General features: G+C 37.3%; 1 protein-coding gene and 1 pseudogene across 2 annotated transcripts in view; one reads left to right on the top strand and one right to left on the bottom strand.

The window, feature by feature from the left end:
* LOC144639013 (uncharacterized) overlaps nucleotides 1-3,270 on the bottom strand; it is a 41,656-nt pseudogene extending 38,386 nt beyond the window's left edge. The window contains exons 1-7 of the transcript XR_013568052.1: nucleotides 2,267-3,270; nucleotides 2,048-2,108; nucleotides 1,934-1,960; nucleotides 1,807-1,833; nucleotides 1,310-1,344; nucleotides 1,037-1,090; nucleotides 462-515 (exon numbers count right to left, since the gene is read on the bottom strand). The product of XR_013568052.1 is annotated as an uncharacterized LOC144639013 (transcript). The remainder of the gene's footprint in view (nucleotides 1-461; nucleotides 516-1,036; nucleotides 1,091-1,309; nucleotides 1,345-1,806; nucleotides 1,834-1,933; nucleotides 1,961-2,047; nucleotides 2,109-2,266) is intronic.
* A 5,561-nt stretch (nucleotides 3,271-8,831) lies between these two features.
* Nucleotides 8,832-22,470, top strand: LOC144643062 (polycomb group RING finger protein 3-like). The gene is made up of 10 exons (XM_078502203.1): nucleotides 8,832-8,891; nucleotides 12,686-12,791; nucleotides 13,554-13,650; nucleotides 14,173-14,228; nucleotides 18,220-18,282; nucleotides 19,080-19,230; nucleotides 19,858-19,885; nucleotides 20,528-20,626; nucleotides 21,657-21,737; nucleotides 22,074-22,470. Exons 1-10 carry the CDS (start codon nucleotides 8,847-8,849, stop codon nucleotides 22,131-22,133), a joined length of 786 nt encoding a protein of 261 aa, XP_078358329.1. The 5' UTR covers nucleotides 8,832-8,846; the 3' UTR covers nucleotides 22,134-22,470.
* Nucleotides 22,471-24,270: the final 1,800 nt, after the last annotated feature.

Below are 24,270 nucleotides of genomic sequence, written 5' to 3' on the forward strand. Positions count from 1 at the left end.
TAACTGAAATATGGAGAACTTCAAATTCGTTTTTCTCGTGCGGGGTGAGTTTAAGAGCTAAAGTTCTTCTTAACTGTATTAAAACTGTAACCATGCTATGAGCTCTTTTTGGTAACTTTATTTTTGCCTTAATTGCTCGAATGTTGTGCAAAAACCGTCTAAAATATTTTCCTATTAGTTCTGGCACTATATTCATCTTTTCCTCTAAGTCCTGGTTGTATGCTAAGGGGCAGTTATAAAACTTACTTTTGCAGTAAAATTACAATTCCTTCTTTTTACATGTTTTTAGTCACGGTTCTAAGCTCAAGGAGAATGTACCTTGCTTTTTTAGTAAAATTATCAGCCTTTCCGCTAACTCCTGGTTGTAAGCTAAAGAACAATGTAACTTACTTTAACACTCTGATTAATCACCATCATTTACTCTTAGCCCTGATTCTAAGCTAAGGGTAAATAGAACTTACTTTTGCAGTAACATTACCATCCTTTCCTCTTGGTCCTGGTTCTCCCTTTTCCCCCTAAACAAAGATAAAAGCGTAATTATATTAACATACTTTAAGAACACTGGCTGGTAAAAGCGTTAGAAAAGTCGGTATAAATTAAATGAGTTATATTGTGGTATTATAATACACCAGGTTTTTGAAAGAAAAACACGCATCAGTGGAAACCATTGTCAATGAGTAATTATCTTGTTCAAATTAAATATACTAGTTCAGTGAAGCCAAGAAAAGGATGTCATTATGAATTAAGTATGCACGATGTTTTGATCAAAAATTGAAAAAAAAAATCAGGCAGACTTTTTCACAAATTCTAGAAAAATGCTTAAACTTTACTAGAGTTTTCCCATCTTTTGAAACATTTACTTGATATCATCATCTTGGTGTTCTAAGTGTATTTCTTGTATGAGAGAAAGTACTGAGTAATAATTTTAACACCGTTTTGATGAGAAATTCAGCATGATAGTGATCCTTTAATCTTATTATTTGCTCTTGGGTGAGACAAAAGATTTTTTTTTTGTGCTACACAATCTATTACCAACCTTGATGCCAGCGTTGCCATCCAGTCCACGCATCCCTGTGTCACCTTTCTTTCCCTGAAAAACAACAAAGCGAAATTGAAATTATCACTTAGTCGCCAAGGTAACGAAGTGCTTAGGCATGACTTGTCATATAAAGTGGCATGCAAATAACATGACGTATCTGAAAAAGATCGCTGCCTGTAAGCAAAGTACTAAATCAGGCAGATTTTATTTAATTGCGTATTTTTGTGTTGATGTAAAAATCATACTGTGATACGTCAAGAAGTAACCAACCTTTGGTCCCATTATCCCATCGCGTCCGTCCCGTCCTATGTTAGAAATCAGAATGGCGATCAGTAGAAAACGTCACATTGCAAAACACTTGACAGCAATTTCACTTATATGTCTTACAAGTTTTTGTTTTATAAGCCGTGTTTCCGAATTTTTTGAAGCAGCACTTGGTCTAAATTTTTTTTAATTGATAGGAATACAAGATTACTTCCAAGTGCAGATGGTAAAGATTTTTGGGCAAAAGTTATAATCATTTTGTGTTGTTCAATTTATTATAACCACCAGTTTGGTTCGTCAATTTGTTGACTCACAAATGTCATTTTTATTTGTGATTATCTGTTTTACTAACACTTTAGTAACACTTTAGTAATAGTTATGGTTGTTTCTTTTTTCTTTTTCAGAATGAAATGTTTAATTTTCAGATAATTATATAGCCAGAAATCGTCCAAGTTGTAGATTGAAGTTTACATTTCAGCTGTATATAAAAATAACTACATCACCGTTTATTCCGTCGCGCCCATCCTTTCCTGTGTGGAAAACAAATCGTAATTCAATTATCAATAAACATTGCTTTTTTATTACTAGTAGAAACGGGAAAGTAACAGACTAAAATTATTGTAAACTCACCGTTTTGTCCATCTTTTCCGTCTTTTCCTAACGAGAAAAAAAAACTCCGTGATATCGTTCGCGAAAACTGCACTTGCAGAACAAAATGAAAATATTTGGGTGATAATGACTCACCATCTTTACCGCATCCAGCTTGTTGCACGCAGCAATTTGGTTTGGTTGCTGTTCCAGTACTCTGAAAATATAATTTATATTATTATGAGATTAACCTGAACTTAAAAAAAATTGAAGAAAATTTCGAATGATCGAGAAGAACACCGCTACCATCCTTTCATTCAAATTCCCAACCGATAATACATCGTCATCAAATTACTTAAGTCCACTCTTTATTACCTGGTTTGCAGATTTATTCTGCGATGCTCCGAAGGAACTCAAGAAAAAGGCAAAAGCGAGCAGGAAGAACAAGCGAAACATTTTCACTCTCGCTCCTCTGATACCAACTGGTAAACGAACTAGTCAGCATAAAGTGAAAACAGTTTTTCAGCCTTGTTTACTTAGTTTAGAACACGAAAATTCGACATGGAATACCTTTTGTTCATAGTGTTTACATCACTTGTGAGAAACAAAGCACATACTGACATGTTGACATCAAGTGATACAACAGCAGCACATTCAACTTCTCCTTACATTATCAACACAATGCTAAGCGGTCAGGTAATGAGAATAAAGAGAATCATCAATAAAGAAATATTGTCTTGATGTACCAGCAAATTCTCAGTAACAACAGTCCTCGGATTGTTTAACAATGAACAAGGAGAATTTATGTTTTGACCAGTTGGTGACTGTGTCAAGGGGGTCAAAACAATGGTTTTACTTTGCTATTTTTGTGGGCTTTGCGTCAATACAATGAAGCAATTTTGCTTTTACATTGAACACAAATGAAATTCCACATATAAGTTGGTCTAATGAAAAAGGGAAAAAAATTCCCGGTACTCGTGGTCTTATAAAAGTTCTGCGTGAGCGTCGAACAAAAATTATACACCAGACAACTTGGCAAACAATAACAATATTCAAATTAAAATTTTCTTATATAAGACTGAACTCACAAATAGCGGAGGAACTCAGTGCCAAAAGAAATACGTAGGTAACTGAAACTCAGTTGTCTGCTCATACCACCAGGCAGGCAAAATTAAATATAACTTGACATGAATATTTCTGAGCCCTTGAAAAAGCTCCCGCCTCTGTCAGTAGTAATGTGTTGTATAACAATAAACATACAACTCTACTTAAAACAACTGTATAAATTATCTCTGATTATCATTAACTTTATTTATTTTCGGTATTTTCTATGATATATCTGAAGGGAACGCCAGGGCGACAAAAAATACGCGATACCATGTAACAAAACTTGCTGACCGTCTGTTCTATCTAAATGATACAGACTACTGCTGTGTAACTGTCCGCGATGTAGAGCATCACGGGAACATCATTTCAGTGGAGCTCGCCGTTCGCTGAAAGCTGTAGAAGTAGAAAGCGGCATTGAGAAAAGAAAATGGTATCCAGTGAAACAACGGTCAGTTTGAGCTGCTGAGGAAGGAGCATTGAAAACTTTTTTCTTCCTCGCGGAATCGTGGGCCTTAAATTCAAGAAAAATTACGTTGCATGTTCTGCATAATTCCTTCTGTTAAGATCATGTATCGATGTGCAGCCCCAAATAGCAATCTTCCGATTTTGCGCGAAACGACGAATAAGAACTTCGTGGGCTGAAATCAAAGCGGAAGATAGTAAATTGGTATTGTGAATCACTTTTGCGATCCATATTAAACGCGCGCTCATCAGATCGGTTGCTCAAGCATAGTTGTTCACTGCACGGATTCATTCCGTCAAAAACTGTCCCCATGAAGATCCGCGTCGTGAGTTTTAATTCTCAGTTAACAAGAAGCTTGAGAAGCTTAAGAAGCTTAAAATCGGGCGCTTAATAATTAGCTATTTGTTTTGACTTGAAAGGCAAGGTACAGTACAGTAAAAATCACTGGAAAAACAGCTACTTAAACCTATTCAGGCCGGGGGGGGGGGGGCTTTTGTGGCCCGCGCTGACTTTGGACGCTTATAACTTTTTCAAGATTCAACCAAACGCTGCCAAACTTTGCGCGTTTATCTAAAATTTATCTCGCAATAATTTGGTAGGATTACAGTCAAACCGGATGTTCTTTTGATGGGAACTTTGCAATGTTGCGGCGCAATGTTCCAATATTGATTGACAGTTTGCTCGTCGCAACTTGCAACTTTCAATTTAAATTTGCCTGAGCAAGTTGGAAACATAATAATTCCTCCATTGTATCAAAGAAGGATGAAATAATTGTCCTAAGGTCGACTGCTTATCAACAGACTGTGATAAATTAGCGACAGGCATAGTTGAAATCGCCAAACTTGAAATTGCGCTTAAAAATTCAAATTTGCTCCGAAAGTTACGGCTTACGTTTGTAATTTAGAAGCGTAATTCCTAACTTAGCAATGTAAGCTAAGCCTGTCGCTTATTTCTCGCATTCTGTTGATGAACAGACGAATAAGGGGAAATAATTTTCTGTTTCTTTGAAACAAAGGTGGTACAACCTCGTTTTATACGGCAAAATGAAAACCGGAATTTCAAGCAAATTTGAATTGAAATTTGCAAGTTGCGACGAGCAAACTGTCAATCAACATTGCAACATTGCGCCGCAACATTGCAAAGTTCCCATCAAAAGAACATCCGGTTTGACTGTAGTTATTGTGCCAGTAACTTGTAACCATGGCAACGTCAATTTGACAGGCTTGTTTTCCCAAATTTAAATTGTTCGTGTTTCTATTTTAATAATGAAAATCTGGAATGTTTTCAAGATTGCATTATTACTTAATGACATAATGGTCTCAATTTATAAAAATATATTTCGCACAATACAAATAAACGATTGAACTAGACGTCTAGAAAATATAAATTTGTAACACTTAGCAAAGTGCAGCCTTTTCGCAATACTTAACAAGTCCGCGTTTTACTAGTCCGCGTTTTACTAGTCCTCCTTTTACAAGTCCGCGTTTTACCTGAGTCGCGTTTTACTAGTCCGCGTTTTACAAGTCCGCGTTTTACTAGTCCGCGTTATACTAGTCCGCGTTTTACAAGTCCACGTTTTACTAGTCCGCGTTTTACTAGTCCAGTCCAGTCCTCGAAATACAGTATCCCAAAACTCCCCGCCCTCTAAAGATAAGTCCTTGACGGTTCTTGTCGTTTTTCGGTGCCTATTCATCTTCGGCATCTTTCTCATCCACCTCTCGTTCTGTCCTGTGTCCGTCATCACACGAAAGAAAAGCTGATTCTCAAAAAATCTGCCACAAAAGGAAATTGACAAAAACAATATGAAAACCATATATCGAAAGTTTCTTATTCTAAAATTTTATCATACGTCTTAATTCAGAGCTACAAAGAAGTTCCTCCTTTTGAGTTATTGATACTGTTCTTACAGTACCTCTTTCCACTAGCGAAATTTTACAAAATTCCTTCGCGGCGAAAAGGTAGCGCAAATCCAGAACAGACTCCAATCGAGAGTGGGTTAATTCTAGATTACTATTAATTAACTATTACAACATTCATTTTTAAAATAGTTTCCCAAGCCGACTAAGCTAACTTAACGTCGAGTGTATCTTTCAGTACAAAACATGCCGTTATGACGCCGGAAATCCAGCTCACGCATACTATACCCCGTGACTCACGCAAACCTCCGACTTACGTGCTACTACAGTCATTCCTTTCTAAACATTTTTTTTTGACCACCACCGTACCTTTCTACCCAAAAAAACTCATGAAACCGCCCGGTTTTAACCTGTTTTAACCTTTCAAAAATTAGAGCGTTCGAAACTAAATAAGATCCGTAATCACAAACAACATACAGCCGCTTACCAGCACTCTTTAAAACTCCTGAAACCCTTCAAAATCAGGCAAAATAAATCTTTGAAATAACCTTTATCAATGTTTCTTATTTTTTATTCAGTTCTATAAAATGCCTTTCGTACACTACTGTCAAACAAAAATTTCAATTTCCTCAAAGTTTCAAGACAAAAGAATAACAAATATTTCGTGCACAATGTAATTTGATTAAGCCAATATTATCACGTCTAAAAATACTTCAAGCAATTCAGTGAAAACCCGTTTTTTTTTTCGTATCAACGAAAACCACTTTCGAATAATCAATACATGAAAATAACAATAAGATCAAAAGGAAGAAAGGAACCTTTCTAATTATTTGAAGACTTTCAAAGCCGTGGTATTATGCATCCAATCCGCGATAAAATTTAATTACAACAAAATCCAAGTTCTCATTTTGAATTCCATTTTTTTCAGTTGATACCTTTATCCAACTTGTGAAAAATTCCATTCAAGTTCCTATTAATACTGTACATTCCCAATGTTTTGCTCAGGTCTTCAGAAGCGTCTTACTAACCAAATCTAAAATAATTCCAAAACATGCTGTACAAACATTCTACTCTTTGTGACAAACGTCTTGACGACCAATTGTTCAGAAATGAAAATCGACACAGTTCTTCCTAAATAAAAAAAAAGTTTTACGGCGGAGTCAGGCTCAAAAAATATACCGCAAGATCACACCCCCATTCATAGTCAGAAACCAGCAAACCATCTAGTTTGCTACAAAAAAACACTGCGTGACATCAATGACGTTACCTTTTTCATTTACAAAAATAACTTTAACTTGTCAAAGTAAGTGCAATTTCACAATGGTGAATATCAGTACTGTATGGGGCCCAGTTCTCGGCGGGTCCAGTTCTCGGCCACTTTGTGTTTAACGCGTTTTTTCACACTCCAGTTGAATTAAAAGAAAAAGGTATTTCCTTCAAACGATAGACTGATTCATGTGCTTTAAGTATCTTGAGTTTGATCGTTCAATTCGATATAGAAAGCTCACACGTCGAGTTTACGCGGAGGTAGGTGAATTTGCATTCCCGAAAAATTTGTTTGTTTACGGCTCCTTAAAATTCATGGATGTAGTTAAATTCGTATTTTATCCAAAAGCCCCCACCATACGAGCTAATTTTTGGCATGTGAAACGTAGAATAATTCAGCTTTCTGCTTTAGTTAACTTTTCGTTGAACCGTTGTATTTTTTGGTCTTAATTTACTTCGAAATTTTTTCTTGCGACGTTTGCGTATTTGCCAGTTCTCGGCCACCCTGCTCGCAATCACAGCTTAGCGCTTGGTTTTTAATATAATTTCATCTGCTGCTGCCAGAATGAAAGAAATAAATGTTTTAAAAATAAAGTTCAATCTTATCTCTAAGTTTTGAGCTGACTCTTGTCTTGTCTATTATTTCTACAACACCTAAATCTTTCAAGACCTTTTCACTGCAAAATAAACCATCTAAATGCACGGGTCACACAATGCGGTTTTGCCAGAACCTGCACATAGGCAACTAGGCGCGTTAAAATCCTTCTTTTCTAAAGTAAAACAAAGCCTCATAAAAATAATTTGGGATCGATATAACATAAATAGGTTTACAGGGTGATTTTATGACTGTGAAAATTAATTGAGCATTTTTTTTACAGATAATTACGCACAAGCTTTTTAGTGGCCGAGAACTGGGCCAAGGTGGCCGAGAACTGGGCCCACAAATGGAGCTTTTATTTTTATTATTGCTCGGGCAAATTAATTTTTTTACCGGTCGATAGCTTTACACCAAAAAGCTGAATAATGTAGCTAGCTCTGGGAGAAATTTCAAGTTCCTGCGGTTCTTCTGAGGTAAGAAATACAAGTTTACGTCAAAAGTGGCCGAGAACTGGGCCCCATACTGTACTTTGCCCCGTAAGCTTTTTTCTCTGTCCTTCCGCCGAAGCAAAAAAACACAACCTGATTACACATTAACCCAAAAGTCGACCAAGTGTGCCTGCAACGATTTCCTGTCAAAACTAAAATGAAAACCATTGCGGTATGCGTCACCCGTAGCGGTTTTGTAGCAACCCCAAGCTATCCCCGTCTTTTTGGCCGCGCCAGGAGACTACGCTCTAGGACGACCAAAGGGTAAACTATAAATCGGCCACGCCCGATTAATTATCCCGATTTGACCTGTTTCACGAGTTTTTTTTTGGATAAAACATTTCCGATACGATTCGTCGGGGAAAATTATCCTAAACAACATTCTTGGCAAATTAAGGGAATTAAACTTATCAGCGAAACAACTGAAACATAGTACCCTAGTTCCTAATCGGCACAGAAGGGTCAGAAGGAGCAGGAAACGCATTTTGTTTGCTTTATTTTAGAACAAGAATTAACGAGATGTAATACCTTAAGGTGCGTTTTGTTTCTTGTGCTTCGTGAAGAAACGTTCCAACTGGCTTGCATGTAAAAGTCTTTAAAATAACAGTTAAACTCTCCAAACGGAAATATGGATAAAAATTGGCCATTTTAACCCCGGAACGACAACACAAGCTCGCCGATTTCACAATCTCATTGAAATTCCGATGAGCTTCACTCCTCGATAGGCAAACAACCATGGCGAATGCGTGACGGACAAATTGCCCCTGAGTTACCTGGATGGTCATTTGTTGACATGAAATCGGGAACTTTTCTTCGATCGAGAAATTGTTGTAAGTTTCTGGAAATTAAGACGGATCCATCTGAACTGTGGTAAGCAACAAACTGATTTACTGTAATACATGTTTAACTTCGGTAAAGAACATAGAATGAGAGACTGTGTAGCTAGTGCCCCCCCCCCCCCCCCCAAAAAAAAAAAAATAATAATAATAATAATTAAGAGCGGGTAAAATGCCTTCAGTTTATCGATACAGTGCAGTGAAAAATATCGTTTCTGAAGGTTTCGTTGTGTTCAGGAGTTCTTTTGACGGACATGTTTGAGGCGGATACAGCGACAAACCCAAAACACCGACACGTGCTTCGAACGCAGTCGAGGCTGAACCTGGAAACGAGGCAAGCCATGCTTGGTGTTGATAGTTTGGGAAAAGACTTCGGAAATATGCAGGTAGGAAAACTGTCTTTTGAGTTCAAAGTATTAACAGGGCCAGGTTTTATACATTTAGTTAAGCTTTTCAGTATTTTAGAATAACTATTTCTGATTTTCCATTATTGTGGTCGAGCTGGCGTGACATGCAATGTGCCAGACATCTCGAACTGGCCGAACTGAATGGTCTGAATGCACAGTTCTTGTCTTGTGTGTGGAATCGAAGGCAAGCTCGGCTTGTCGCTCGGCTTAACTTGTGTTTACTTCAGTAAAAGATAATGTGGTACGATATTGTTAAATCAATCACTAAGCGAAGTAATGCAAAAACAAAGCAAATGCGAATGACTTTTGATACTCGAGTGAAAACTGCTCCATAGTTAGCCTATAACATTCAAGCAACTTTTACTCACGAGCTTCTTGCAGAGTAAAGTTAATTTACACTAACTTAATGGCAGGATGATGCACATGTGAGTCAAACGAGCTACCATCATTATTGCACATTGGAATCCTGATTTCTCAAACTTCCAAGGGAAACCAATTTAATTGGTTCAAGAAATCAGGGAGTTTGAGACACAGTAAGGCGTAAATTACACTAAATTGTTAAGGCATTGTCTCATCTTAAACAAGTAGGCACATTTTCTTGAGCAATACAGTTGAATCTCTCCTTAGGGACACCTCTGTATATGGACATCTCTCTATTACAGACAGTTCACCTCGTCTGAAAGAGACAAAAATTCATATAATGCTACCTCTATTATATGGGCACCACTCTGCCCTATCCCTTTGGTGTCTGTATTAAAGAGGTTCGTCTGTACTGCAATCATTTCGTAACTGATACAGATATTTATTTATATTAAAACAAAATGTTTATAAGTTAAAGACAAGCCAAATATGCAGAACCAGGGACAGCGGGACATTTTTCTAGTTGGAAGGGGCTGACTTGAAGTGGGAGGGGGTGGGGGGGGGGTGGGGGGGTTCTTAAGAGACTCTTCTCTTAGTAAGTCTTCATTTTTTCGGAAAAAAGAGTGTTGGAATATCTGAGATCAGAGCCCTGTGGGAGGGGGACTTTGGGGTTTTCGGTTTCTCGGTTTTGCCCATTTTTTAGATCGGTTTTTCGGTTTTCACAACAAAAAACTGCGGTTTTTCGGTTTTGGTGTCTTCTTCGGTTTTCGGGTTCTCCTTCTATTAGCATATTGTTTTTGGTTTCCGGCAAAAATACTAGCGGTTTTTCGGATTTGGTATTTGCTGTGGTTTTCGGTTTTTCCAATTTGGTTTACAGTTTCTCTAAGATCATGCTGGTAGAAAGAAAACCTGCTTTTATGTTTAAAATGCAAGTTAGAGCAGTGTAATTTAGCATGTGAATGAAAAAAATGTCAAGACTCTTTTAAAAATTTCCTTTCTCTCTTCTTACAAAATCTCTAGGAACCAATTAAGGTTAGAGCTTCGGAATTTGGAATGTTATGTTTGGTTTTCGGTTTTGATCGAAATTCACTTGGGTTTCTCGGTTTTGCATGATTTTTTGTGCGGTTTTTCGGTTTCTTACAGGCCCCAATGCCCCCCTCCTGTGGGTACAGGGAGTAGTTCGCAACTCTTACTGCCTTGCATGTAGCAGGATCCCAAAAATGTTAGGGCTCCAAGCAGCAATATCATGGGGTTCCAGGTTCCACAGCAAAACATTTACCGTAGGGATCCCTGGTTCTGGTCATCCCTTTTTGGACCTCTGATATAATATATAGATTTAGGCAAGCCTAAAAGCGGAGCTCCCCATTTATTTAATTTTCACTGGAGCTTACAATGTTTTCATTCTAGTGAATAAGCGGCCAAAGTACTAATGTTTATGGCGGTTTATAGGTTCAAGACAAATTTAAATAGCTCACGGTTAAACAACTGAATGTCAGCAGTACGACAAAAATAATAATCTTAAAGCGGTGCAAAATCATTACTCATGGCACGAAAAATTACTTTAGAGTACAGTAAATTATCTGCTTTCTAGCAATAGAAAATAGTTTCGTGATCCTGTTATAGTTTCGCAGCAGTTTAGTAGACTCCACAATATCTGTTACATTGATATAGGATATATTCAACGAGTAACGCAGAGTCTGTTGGATTAGCTCAATCGGTAAGGTGCCAGTCTGCTGATCGGAAGGTCGTGAGTTCAAGTCCCAGAGGGTCGAGTTTTTTTTTCTTTTTTTTTTTTTTTACCCCGTAGCAATAAAATGGTTTGTTTATTCTATCAACCAGATTTAGCTTTCGAATGCTCCTTCATGTACGATGCTGGCTTTACAGATAGACACGAAAGTCATCGATCGATTATGGCTCTCAATGTCCAGTTTTTTGGCGGTCGATTACTCAGTCTACACGTAATTTTCAGCCACATTTTGTTTCATTGCTTCTTGTTTTTCTTTTCAAACCTCTTTAATTTTCACTGGAGCTTACAATGTTTTCATTCTAGTGAATAAGCGGCCAAAGTACTAATGTTTATGGCGGTTTATAGGTTCAAGACAAATTTAAATAGCTCATGGTTAAACCGAATGTCAGCAGTACGACAGAAATAATAATCTTAAAGCGGGGCAAAATCATTACTCATGGCACAAAAAAATACTTTAGAGTACAGTAAATTATCTGCTTTCTAGCAATAGAAAATAGTTTCGCGATCCTGTTATAGTTTCGCAGCAGTTTAGTAGACTCCACAATATCTATTACATTGATATAGGATATATTCGACGTACACTTCAGAGTCTGTCGGATTAGCTCAATCGGTAAGTTGCCAGTCTGCGGATCTGGAGGTCGTGAGTTCAAATCCCAGAGGGTCAAGTTTTTTTTTTCTTTTTTCCTTTTTTTTTTTTTTTTTTTTTTTACCCCGTAGCAATAAAATGGTTTGTTTATTCTATCAACCAGATTTAGCTTTCGAATGCTCCTTCATGTACGATGCTGGCTTTACAGATAGACACGAAAGTCATCGATCGATTATGGCTCTCAATGTCCACTTTTTTGGCGGTCGATTACTTTCTACACGTAATTTTCAGCCACATTTTGTTTCATTGCTTCTTGTTTTTCTTTTCAAACCTCTTTAAATTTTAAAGGCCGCCTTTATACGGCCACCTTTATACGGCCTTCTTGCTTCACTATTTCTACCATCAAACTATGGCGGCCATCTTGCGCAACTCCGTACGTACGACGCCCGCGAACCATGCCGCTATCCATGTTGACCATGAAAACTCATTTCGATAGTGTTCCTTCTTTCATCCCATTTGCTTGCCTATGGGGCTCCGCACAAGGCGCCTTCGGCGCCTTGGGAGCTCCGCTAAAAACATAGTTCCCTCAACTGAGACAGATGGCTTATTATGTGAGATAAAATAAGTATGTAAAATTATTTTCCCAATCAGACCTGTTCAGAGAATAAAATTATTTGTAGACTTGGGCATAAGTTAAAGGATTTCTTACTGTATATCCATGTTGGGTTTAAATTTTTCTTTCAATTGATTTAAAATTTTTCAAACTAGTTTAAATGTTGTTTTTCACTGTCTTCAATTCATTATCATAAGTTGAAACAAAGGGAAATAAAATTAAATCAAACTGGTTTTAAAAATTTTAAACCAAAGATAAATTTGAACCACAACATCTATGCTAAGAAGAAATGAATGAAGAAAGAAGATTGAGAGACCAAAAGCAATAAATACAAATGTACTGTAGAAATCATGGATGCACTTACACTATACATGTACCTGTAGTAGTACATGTAATGCTATAAGCACATATGCATTTATACTTCAAATTATTGATGGTTTTACTATTTGTGTTTTGCACCTTGTCAGAAACGCATCAAGTTACCAGTGACAACCCTTAATCAACATATAATCTGCAAATTGTGTAATGGATATCTTGTTGATGCAGCAACAATCACTGAATGTTTACACACATGTAAGTCAAGTTATTACTGTAAATAGCCAAACATAACAATCTCAGAAGTTGTGACCACCAAAATAGCAAAATATTTAATGTGATTTATTTTAATAATAACTAAGAGTGCTTTCTATTTGTCAGAACTGGCCAGCTGGTCCGGTCGTTTTGAATGTGAAATGAACCTTTTCCATGAGATTTTCCCATAAATACACTATAACAATGTATAATATTTGTGCGTCGACTTATTTGACAGGACAAATCTGACCAACAACAACATTCTGTTCTCGAACATACCGGTCTGGCTTACCTACGGTGTACGTTCTGACAAATGGGAAGCACCCTAAGAAATTGCTAAAGTAGGGACCCTTTCAAAGAACATTGTACATGAAATAATCCTCTTGCTTGGCTCTGTTTCTATAAAGCAAACTATAACAAACCTGTTTTTCCATGTTAGTACTAAGTGTGACAGGTTGAGTTTTTTTTAACACAGCATTTGTCATCTGTCTAGAGTTGCAGTGTCTCTCTCTGCCCAGAGTATAAGTTAAACTTATTAATTTTGGGAAACCTGACCTAATGGTGGGTAACCTGTGATTAACTTCTGTCATTAAACATACATGTACAGGCATTCCATCCCAGAGAGTGTAGCAATACTCCCAGTTACTGCTTGGTTGAGTACCGAACAAGGATGAACATTTTCTGCTACTTCTTATAATTGGAAGATATTAGAAACTTTTCTTTCATTGTTGATGGAGTGACATTTTTTCAATGTTTTATTGTTAGTTTGCAAGAGTTGTCTGGTGAGACACATTGAGCTTGTTAATCGATGTCCAACATGTAACAGTCTCATTCATGAATCACAGCCACTCTACAACATCAGGTGATGCATGAAACATCTTGTTCTAATTTGTGATTTTTGTAGGAACACAGCACATCTTCATGATGTGTGAACTTAAGTATACTGCAATTGTAGTTTTCAATACAGTATAAACTGAATCATTAGCTGAAGCATTGTGGTAATTCTCAGTCTTAAGATTTTTTTCAGGTGATCATGTTGCCTTTTTCAAAGACCAACAAAGAACTTCTATTTTTTTTACATGTACAGTCAACTCTCACTATCAGTAATTAATAATATCTATAATTCTAAGGCGACAAATCGTGAACATAATGACGCTCCTCAGTGAAAATATCTTATATCTAAAGTACACCTCCAGGGCCACAATTTGGTGTCCATAATAGAGAAAGTTCGTAATAGGGGGGAGTTATTTTCAGTAGTTCTTATTTGCCAGGACATGAACTCGTGTCTATATCATGACTGTACATGATAATTTTCAATGTACAAACAAAATATAAAATAATGTCTTATTGACGTTTTGGGTGTGCCATGTTATTTTTATTTTAGGCTTGATAGAACCATGCAAGATATTGTCTACAAACTTCTTCCAAAGGTGGAGAGAGGTTGGTTCACACTCAGGGTTATTTATAATTATGTATCAAGCAAATGTTGTGACCACAGTGCTGCCTGGTGTACTGTTCATGAATGTATTGTGTGGTTCCAGAAAATATCCATACCCCCACCACAGCTTTAGACCCCCCACCTCTCCGGAATTTCCGTTTTTGTTAAGAAAAATAACCGCCCCCCCTGCCCTCCGGAATTTCCAAAAGTATATTGCGTACCCCCCAGCCCCTCTGGAAAAAAGATAAATTGTACAATGCTCTAAATTTCAGGCCGCCTCTCTTGTAAACAGTTATAGTGTATAACTGATCGATCGGAAGATCTGTTAAAACGATACATACATGTACTGTTGAAGACAAAATACAGAATTTTCCTCAAAAGTAAACAGACAAAATATCTGGTAGTCACTTGTCAAATTACCTTGTTGTATAACCATCCATCCCTTTTCATTCCAATCACTTTGGAAAACCGCTAAATGAATCAGAACACGGATTTGAAAAGTGTTGATAAAAACATTCACCGTAGACGTGATCGCAAAATCCTTAATGCTCGCTGAGAAAGCAAAATTTAACAGGAAAATTACAAACAAATAGCCAGAAATAACAAGAACAAGTAAATCTCGAGTTTTTTACATCATTGCACTATTTTCATCGCTAATAAACGTGAAACTTTTCACAAACAAGGACGATTTTCCTTCGATCGAACGTGAAACAAGCAATGCTTGACACCAGTGCATTTCGGTCAAACCACGTGACAAGTTTCGGGGGACTGGTGACAAGTTCGGGGGACTGGCGGCTGCTTCCACTGTAGAGCATGGAGGATTTCAGTGAAATTGTTTGCTTTCAGTGTGCTTTCAGGAGAAAGAAAACCCGTTTTAAATGTAAAACGATTGTGAATCAAGAACCCAGGGTGCTATTTTTGCTATGTAAAACATTTGTAGAGTAGGTAAGAAACGATTTTGAAACTAGTTGGCACTGCATCAAACTTGACCGTCTGGAAACATAATTTCACTGGCAACCCCCCTCCCCTTCGGAATTTCCTGGCCCCTTGACCCCCCCCCCACCCCTCTGGAATTTCCAATTCCCTCCGTGGTGGGGGTATGGATATTTTCTGGAAACACACATTGTATGCTGCCAGTGCCACAAGAATAGGCTAGCTATTTCCGAGTTCCTCTTGCCTCTGTTTCAAAGCAGGTCTATGTGCAAAACCATTCAATTGAAAATAGTTTGATTTGCATGAAAATGGACCTGTAGGAGAAACTTTTTTTCATTTGTTAATGAAGGGTTTTGCAGGTAGACTTGTTTTGAAACAGAGGCAAAGGGTAACACAGAAATGGCCTATTCATGACGAGAATTTGAAATTTAATGCCGTTGACACAAAAAAAAAATGATTGCAAGTATCAGTATTATGTATCTGTGTTTACAGTAAATATGTTACATGTATGTATGATGAGTAGCACGATCACCATGCCATTTCACACTGAAGTGCACTTACTTTGTTATAACTCTGCGAGAATTCAGAGTCAATACTTCAAACTTTCCATAATGAAAGCTTAGTTGTGTACCTTCATTTCGGTGTGAAAAAACTAGGGTTTCCGATAAAGCCATATTTTTAATAAATATTTCTTTTCTTAAAATGTATTTATTTTGGGGTGTAACGCGTAACATTAAATATGTCAAATGAAAGCAAAAACTAAAATATTTCAATATCGGATAGACATGGAACTACTGTTTATTACACATTAGTAGTTTAACAACAGAAGCAACAAACAGTATGATTTTTATTAAGAATGATTTATTCTGGAGTAAAATATAAACATTTCTTTTCATCAGGATACAATGTAACGCTTCACATTTTCCAAACTACCTTGCAACACAAAATTTAAAATAAAAACATTGTGTTCTGTGCCAGGATATTTCAAATAAACAAAACAAAATGGGCATACATCATAGCGTTTACAAACCAAAATTGAAGTCCCACCACAGGCGGACCACCCTATGTGTTCGTGGTTAATAATTGTTGACATAAGGTCATGTTGAAATCAATGGCGCATATAGAAGATATATAGAGAAACATTACGTCGGCTTCGATTTACTACAAAATATAAAGTTTACTCTAAATGATTCAATAAAAGTTAAGATGAAATGGTGAATGAGTCTTGTGTCGTGTTTTTTTGCCGCCCCGAGCCCTTTAAGTCGTTATTTTTGCGAGATCATTTAGCGACCGGTAGAAGAGAGAGAGAAGAGAGAACAAGGCAGGCAGCTTTACCGCCGGCGGTCGCGACCTTGTCTAATTCAAGCTGGAACTGACGCTAAACCATCACAATTCTCGCCTTAAAAACACCGGCATCCGATCGAATAGATATTTCTCTGTCCTTGTGCCGAATTAGAGCTTCACACTTCCAATATTTTTCGAGAAAAGCGATCCCGAAGTCTCAAAAGTAGCTTTCTCCATATGATCAGTGCAAAATTCAAAATCAAAGGAATTTGAAACATGCAAATAACAAAAGAAAATTTGACACATCTGTCAAACATCAAACGCAAACATCAAACGCAACGCAAACATCAAAGGGCGTTCGTTTGATGCTGGACAGATGTGTCAAATTTTCTTTTGTTATTTGCATGTTTCAAATTCCTTTGATTTTGAATTTTGCACTGATCATATGGAGAAAGCTACTTTTGAGACTTCGGGATCGCTTTTCTCGAAAAATATTGGAAGTGTGAAGCTCTAATTCGGCACAAGGACAGAGAAATATCTATTCGATCGGATGCCGGTGTTTTTAAGGCGAGAATTTTGATGGTTTAGCGTCAGTTCCAGCTTGAATTAGACAAGGTCGCGACCGCCGGCGGTAAAGCTGCCTGCCTTGTTCTCTCTTCTCTCTCTCTTCTACCGGTCGCTAAATGATCTCGCAAAAATAACGGCTTAAAGGGCTCGGGGAGGCAAAAAAACACGACACAAGACTCATTCAACATTTCATCTTAACTTTTATTGAATCATTTAGAGTAAACTTTATATTTTGTAGTAAATCGAAGCCGACGTAATGTTTCTCTATATATCTTCTATATGCGCCATTGATTTCAACATGACCTTATGTCAACAATTATTAACCACGAACACATAGGGTGGTCCGCCTGTGGTCCCACCATAGAGTAAACTGCTTTCCAGATTAAAATGAAATGTGCTGAAACACATTTTGTAACGATCTTGTAGAGCCTAATTCCATCGCATAACTACCAGTTGATCTGCGGACAGAAGGGAAACTTTCCACTTTGAAGCAACAGGTTTCTGTCCCCCGGTTGGGCTTGTGTTAAGCCAACGTTGTCGAAAGTTTCGGCTATTTTTGTTGGACCAAACGCTAAAAAATTGCATTTTGTCGAGGCTGAAACACTTTCTGCCATTACTGCCGTGTTCATGAAGCGTAACGAAGGAAACTGGCTCGGGAATATGGTGGAAAACACAACCAAAACGTCCACAAATTTGCCCTGTTCACTGTTTCTTCTTCGAAAGCACATGGATATCTTTACACAGGCATTAGTAGGGGGGTCTTTCTTGAGTTTGCAGGGGCAGAATATTGCATAATAATGAGATATTGCGTGACTTTCAACACATGCATTCAGAATGTGAAATGAAGTGAAAAAGCAGGGAAAAAAATTATCTATTAGCTTCCTTTAAGTGAAAATGTAGCAATACAGTTAAAACTGCTATATAATATCTTTTTTTTTCTTTTGCCTTGCATTTTTTAAAAAATCTAAAGAAAAACAGAAGTGTGCCACACCCGCAAGGGATTGTGGGTAGCCTCAAAATTGCCAAAATTGGTATAAAATAATTGAAATCTTTACAATTTTTGATTGCAATGTGCATTTAGGTCAATAATAAAGGCTAAGAGTGATTAAAAGTGAAGAAATAAAATAAAAAATATTTTTGACCATGTTACAGCAATTGGATACATGACTGTGCTACTCATCTATAGAGGAATTAATTTTTTACTTCCAGAGGAAAAGCGTAGAGAGCGCAAATTTTACAAAGACAGAGGAATTCCATATCCAGACCCTAAAGGTACATGTGCAGTTGGAAATTTAATAACATTCAGATTTGATCTGAATGTTGATTTGAGGTCTTTTTGATTGCTTATGGTTACTGTAGGTCTTCAAGGGCCAATTGTCCCCAAAATCTTTTTTCAAGCTAGTACTACTCTTCCCAGTAGACTGTGACACCCACCAATATTTTTTCACCATTTTCTTGGTGATTGAACATGCATCATGTTGCATGCTTGCCTGTGCCACATGATCAACGGCTTTTACATGACATGAGTTGGTTCATGCAATAAAATAGCATTTGTCTGCTTATGAACTTTAACACAGGTAACATCAGCATGAGTAGCACTTGCGAGCTGAAACTGCCTAAACTAAATAAAAGTTTAGTCAAATAAGTGTAATAATGCTAGTACAGTCTACCAAGAAAAAAGGTGATCATGTGATCATGATTGAATGTACTGTACCATGTGATGCATGTTCAAAAATCGTTTGACAAAAATCGAACATTGGCTTCCTAGATAATTTTTTCATTTTCAAAATAACCACCCTAGGGAAAACTACATGGAGCCTCCTTAATAACACATCTCCACAGAGCAGCAACAATGAAAGGAAAATTTGCTGAGGAAGATTAAAACTTTATTAACAGTTACCTCAATGTTTCTTTTCTTGTTTATAATTTTTTAGAGAGTGGGGTTCGTTCTTATAAATTATCAGACCAGAGGGCTGAAAAAAAGAGGGGGTTGGGGTAGTGAGGCGAGGAGTAAAGAGGTTTTACTGTATTTCAAGGATCTGGTACTCATATTACATTCCTGTTTTAAGCTCTAGTTAGTCAACCATTACATGCAGTCGCAAGGCCATCAAAAGCTATCAAGAAAGAGAAAACAGTGACACCAAAAACAAGCAAAACCACAGTGACAAAAAGTTCTCATCGAACAGATGAACAAATCTCCCTTCAACTTGAGACATTTCTGTGAGTGATCTACATACACTGTACTGTAGGAGAATGCCATTGAATCTTACATAATGTAATATAATATAATATAATGTAATATATAATGTATAAGAAAGGTTTTCATTTCGGGTCAATAGAAGTGAAAATTTAAGTTGTCTCTGAAGAAAGCCCTTGCATTTGGTCAGGACAATGAAATCAATGTGAGTTTAAAAATAGTCACTTTTTTAGGACTGTGGCAAGGAGATTACAAGCACATGTGCATGTTTTTACTTCTGGATGTCGATTTTGTTGTCCTCTTTCAATGTTTAACTTGTCACAAACCTAAGTCTATAAAATAATGAAGTAGTGTTCTCAAATCAGAATTTCTCAGGAAATAAAATTTCCGATCCCCCAGTGGCATTCAAACCCGTGACCTTTGGCTGAGAAACGCAAAGTTAAGTATCAGGAGCCAGATTTAGGAACTGCAACTTGACAGTGAGGCAGTGGCCCATTATATCATGCTGCCTTTTTTTATGAAATCTGTGCTTTGTGAAATTTAACCTTAAATTCAATGGCCTCTTATGCCACGAGAGTGCAATCATTCCAGTTCCAACTAACATTAAAGCTTAATTATTAATATATTCTATATATATTTTTTAATTTAAGGGATGGAAATAATACTTTACAAATCGAGGTAAGTGTGTTGTCCCATTTTGGAGCTGTGAGAACGTAACTGAAGGGCTGAGCAACTGCTTCTCTTGTGTCTTTTATCACCTACTAACTATTCCCTGCCTTCCTTCCTTGGTTTGTGTCACGCCCACTGATTATACTAGGCTTTACAAGGTAGTTTTTAATACTGAATAATAATGAAAATAGTGACTGTCATACACCTACATGCACAATTTGAAATATTGTCACAAGACCATTATTAGTCATTGTTTGGTGAAAATGGCACAACATTTGTTGCTTTCTTGGTTTGGTGGCTAATCATCCTGTCAAACAGGAGTTTATTTGTTTTTGTCATACGAGTGGTTTACTCTTTAGGAGGGCAGTGTATATACTTCGCTATTTTGTAATAATATGTATTGTATTAGCCTGCGTAGCAGGCGTCTGTGTGTGTGTAGCAGGCGTCTGTGTAGTTTTTAGCGCGCGTAAAAGAGTGCGCCATCGCGAGAAGGCCGCGCGAGGAAAAAATCGAGTCTTCTCGATTTTTTCCTCGCGTGGCCCTCTCACGCCTTTCGCGTTTCTCCCATACGCGCGCTAGAAACTGACGACGCCTGCCACGCAGGCTAGTATTGTATTAATGAGCTATGTCATTTGTTCTTTCTCTTGGTAGCCACTGCAAAAGAAATTCATAAGGTTGTCAACAAAGGTCACTGTTGGACTAATTCAGAGGTTTTTGGCGAGTAAACTACACTTGGAATCTGAAAATATGGTAAGCAAAGCATAGTTCTTTAAATAAGGGATCTTTGCTACCTTTCTCTACCCAAGCATGATATTAATTGGTGCTGAAAATTGCATGAAGGCACCCAACATAATGCCGCGAATAACCTGCAGTGAATAAGCACAAAAAGTTTGATCTGAGAGCTCTGTTGGCAGAGTGCTGGACTGCTGTGTGGTAGGTCGAGGGTTCAAGGCCGTGACCTGACCAACACTCAGGGTCTTAAAATAACTGAGGAGAATGTGCTGCCTTTGCGATGACATCTGCAATGGATACACATTCTATTCTTGACGGATAATTAGGGCTATAAACATTGGGCATCCTCACCGTCATGGTCAGCAGGGGACATTAAAAAACCCTCACACCTATCGCAAAGAGTATGACATGGAGTTCCTGGTGTTGTGATTTGCCCTTGTTCCAAAATTGCATTTGGGGCATCTGCAAAAAATTCCTCATTCTTTGTTGACATTATTTTTTTAATGCAGTCTGGTCAAATTAATTATAAGTTCCCCGCAAAGTGTTGAGTGCATTGGAGCGTATGGAGTGCTGTATAAGGACAGAGATCCTGTCAGGACGTGTGTTATGTGCTATATAAATACCACATCATCATCATCATCATCATCATCATCTTTTCATCATCATCATCATCATCATCATCAGTACCAGTGTTAGTAACATTGTACAGTAACAAAACCTCCTCGTGCCTCATGTTACTGAAATCAGAGTTAAATGCAGCACGAGCATAGATGAGCATTTACCATTTTACCTTTAAACTTTGCTCTGGTGTATTTAATGCACTTATGTCCAGGATTGAACGCAGGTATTATTTAATGAGTACTTCATGTTTGACTGTGTTATTTGACATTTCCATATTACTTCATATTTGACAAAATTTGGTGTGTTTTGGTGAATTTTTATTAATAAGGACACTTTGTGATGCCTGTCATGAGGAACGTGCATCTCATTAGCGTTCAATCCTGGACATATCTGATTTAATGCTCTGTTGTTTTCCATTGCCCATTAGGTTGGCATCTTGTACGATAAAACAGAAATGGGAAGAGATCTAACATTGAAGTACATCAGTGACAATCTTTCACCTCAAAAGGTAAACATGTGCTGCGCATTTTCTTTGCAAGTATTTGTCTGGTGAGATGTTTGTTAACCTCTCGGCACCTTGTAACGATATTGATACGTTGTCAAGCAGGCAGTTGATGATATGCTGAATGATAATAACATACGTGAACTAAGGCTATTGTCTTGGTGTGCCACTAGATTCTACATGTAATAGTAAAAGAAGTATGTGGTGATCAGAACGGAGAAAGAGTATTTAGATCATTAGATTAAGAACTTACAATAATAAAAGTTGAGTTGAAACTTATTGACCTCAGTCAATAACATGTCACGGTTATGTCTTGCTTAGTACCGTTGTGTTTGGTTGCAGGAGCATTCAGCGCCGTTGATTCTTCATTACAGAGCAATGGATGTGAGATTTACAAGGTGACCAACATGGCAGAAGTACAGTACTGACTGACAGAATTCCAAATGGCTACACGAATTGCGTTACATTGCACAAAGCTTCATAGCCGGTTTATCTGTATCTGACTATTGAAGATTACAACGACAAAATTAACATGTCCGCACTGTGAAATTGACAGATTTTTTCTGCGTTCAAAGCTGTTCGACGGTATATGCATCTAATGAGGAGAACGGGACGTTGAGTTGTATATTGAAACATTCGTTGAGTTTCTAGAGTTTTTGTATTTATTTTTATGCGAAAAATTAAATAAATAAATAAAACTGAACGTTGATAAAGTAATAAAATTAGTGTTTTAAAAAAATGTTATAGGTGGTATTCACCGTTACACCACTGTCACGCCGCGAAAAAAAAACTATTGAGTCAAAAAATTCAAGAATAATACAGGTTGTAGAAAACTACTATATAAACTATTTGCCCAAATCTCAGGTCTGTACGTTATTCCGTACTCGAGTTATCCATCAAAATGTTTCACACAAAACGCCATGTTGGAGTCCAACTGCTTGGACTCCAACATGGCGGCCGGAAATCAATGAAAACATCTGACATTAAATTCTTCTACAAAAAGCGGTCTGTTCACCCTCACATAAACATTTCCCGCAAACTTCATTTGTTCAGATGGTTAAAAATCGCAGTATAAGGCACTTTTTTAAAGATAACGTTAACTTCTCGTTAGCCTTCTGGTGGCCATCTTTGATCTCGTGTGGCATGAAACTCAGAAATTCAAAATGCTCTATCTTAAAGACGGCGAATGCTATCGAGCTAAAAACCTTCAACAAGATATGTATTAAGGACGTCTAATAGCCAGTGAAGGTTTAAAACTCAGGGGTCTTGAGATTCCGGGTTTTAGAATTTTGATGACGTCACGTGAAAACCAAGAATTATTTGATCGGAGGCTACGTTACTGGAAGCTTAATTCTAATTAATTTTGTATGCTACCTTAAGGTTACTATTGTTAGAGGCTACTAATTTTAGCGAGTTGGGCCAAAATCGCTAAATTTAGTACTCGCTAAAATTTGTCTCGGTCAAAGTTAATACGCGTTAATTTAATACCCCCGCCCGCCAGACGAACAAGAAATAAAATACAGTGGCCCATTTCAATTTTCAACTATATGACAACGTCAGAAGGTAGGGCAACAATTGAGAAGGGTTAGGAGAGAGCTGGGATCGCCGGCATCGTGGAAAATATGTCTGATTTCTCTGCGAGGACGACTTTCTAACATTTGCAATTCACTTTGTTCTTTAGACAATGGTAACGTTCGTTCAATTTTAAGTGACTTTGTTCTATTACTGATCATTTATTTTCATCTTAGCTATATATTAAAATTGTTTTTTTTTTTTTAATTAGGCCATCCCAATAAAGTGTTTCGTTTCCCATCGCCCCGTCTCTTGTGATGTTGGGTCGGTCGGTCGGGCAAAAAAAAAAAAAAACGAATGAACACTTGAAGGGTTCTGGGTTCCAGAAAAGGCCAGGTTGCTAAATAAGAAAGCCTGGTTACAAAGTCAACTCGAAAACGTGGTGTTTTCGTTCGTAATTCATTATAAACCGTCTTTAAATAACGTAGTATCGATGTTTATTAAAGACAAAGACATCACATCATACCAATTATTGTTAATAAAACAAGATCGTGTGCTTGTAAATTGAAGTACTGGATTTTTTTTTCTTTTTTACTTTTCGAAAAAAATGGGTCGGTCGGGCGATGGGAAACGAAACAATCGCTAAATTTAATAGTCGCTAAATCTTGCTCACAAAATATCGCTAAAATTAGTAGTCGCTAAAAATAGTAACCTCGTGATCTCAAACAGCTTTATACAAAAATGCTTTTGATATTACATGGGCAACAACGCATTTTAAGACATTTTTGTATTCTCCTGTACGATGTCCAGGAGAAACAGTCCAGTTAATAACACGCTACGATTTCCTTCTTGAGGGGTATGATGTCCTAATTGTTTTTGTTTTTTTTTTTTTTTTTTTTACTCATGCAGCTAACAAAAATATTATGGGTCAACATTAGCTGTTGAAGTAAGCAAGCATTTGAGCAGCTACCAACCACTTTATGCCAGTGAGGATGCTATCGTATGTTTTTAGATCTCTGTTCGAGCA

The sequence above is a fragment of the Oculina patagonica genome, chromosome 2 (assembly GCF_052425735.1).
Source record: "Oculina patagonica isolate OP01 chromosome 2, crgOcupat, whole genome shotgun sequence".
Classification (NCBI taxonomy): domain Eukaryota; kingdom Metazoa; phylum Cnidaria; class Anthozoa; order Scleractinia; family Oculinidae; genus Oculina; species Oculina patagonica.

Excerpts from the sequence above, each read along its gene's own strand:
- LOC144643062 (XM_078502203.1), top strand. The coding sequence starts at position 8,847 with ATGCTTGGTGTTGATAGTTTGGGAAAAGACTTCGGAAATATGCAG. Across the intron at positions 19,886-20,527 it reads ATAATACTTTACAAATCGAG|CCACTGCAAAAGAAATTCAT; the intron begins GTAAGTGTGTTG and ends TTCTCTTGGTAG. Across the intron at positions 21,738-22,073 it reads ACAATCTTTCACCTCAAAAG|GAGCATTCAGCGCCGTTGAT; the intron begins GTAAACATGTGC and ends GTTTGGTTGCAG.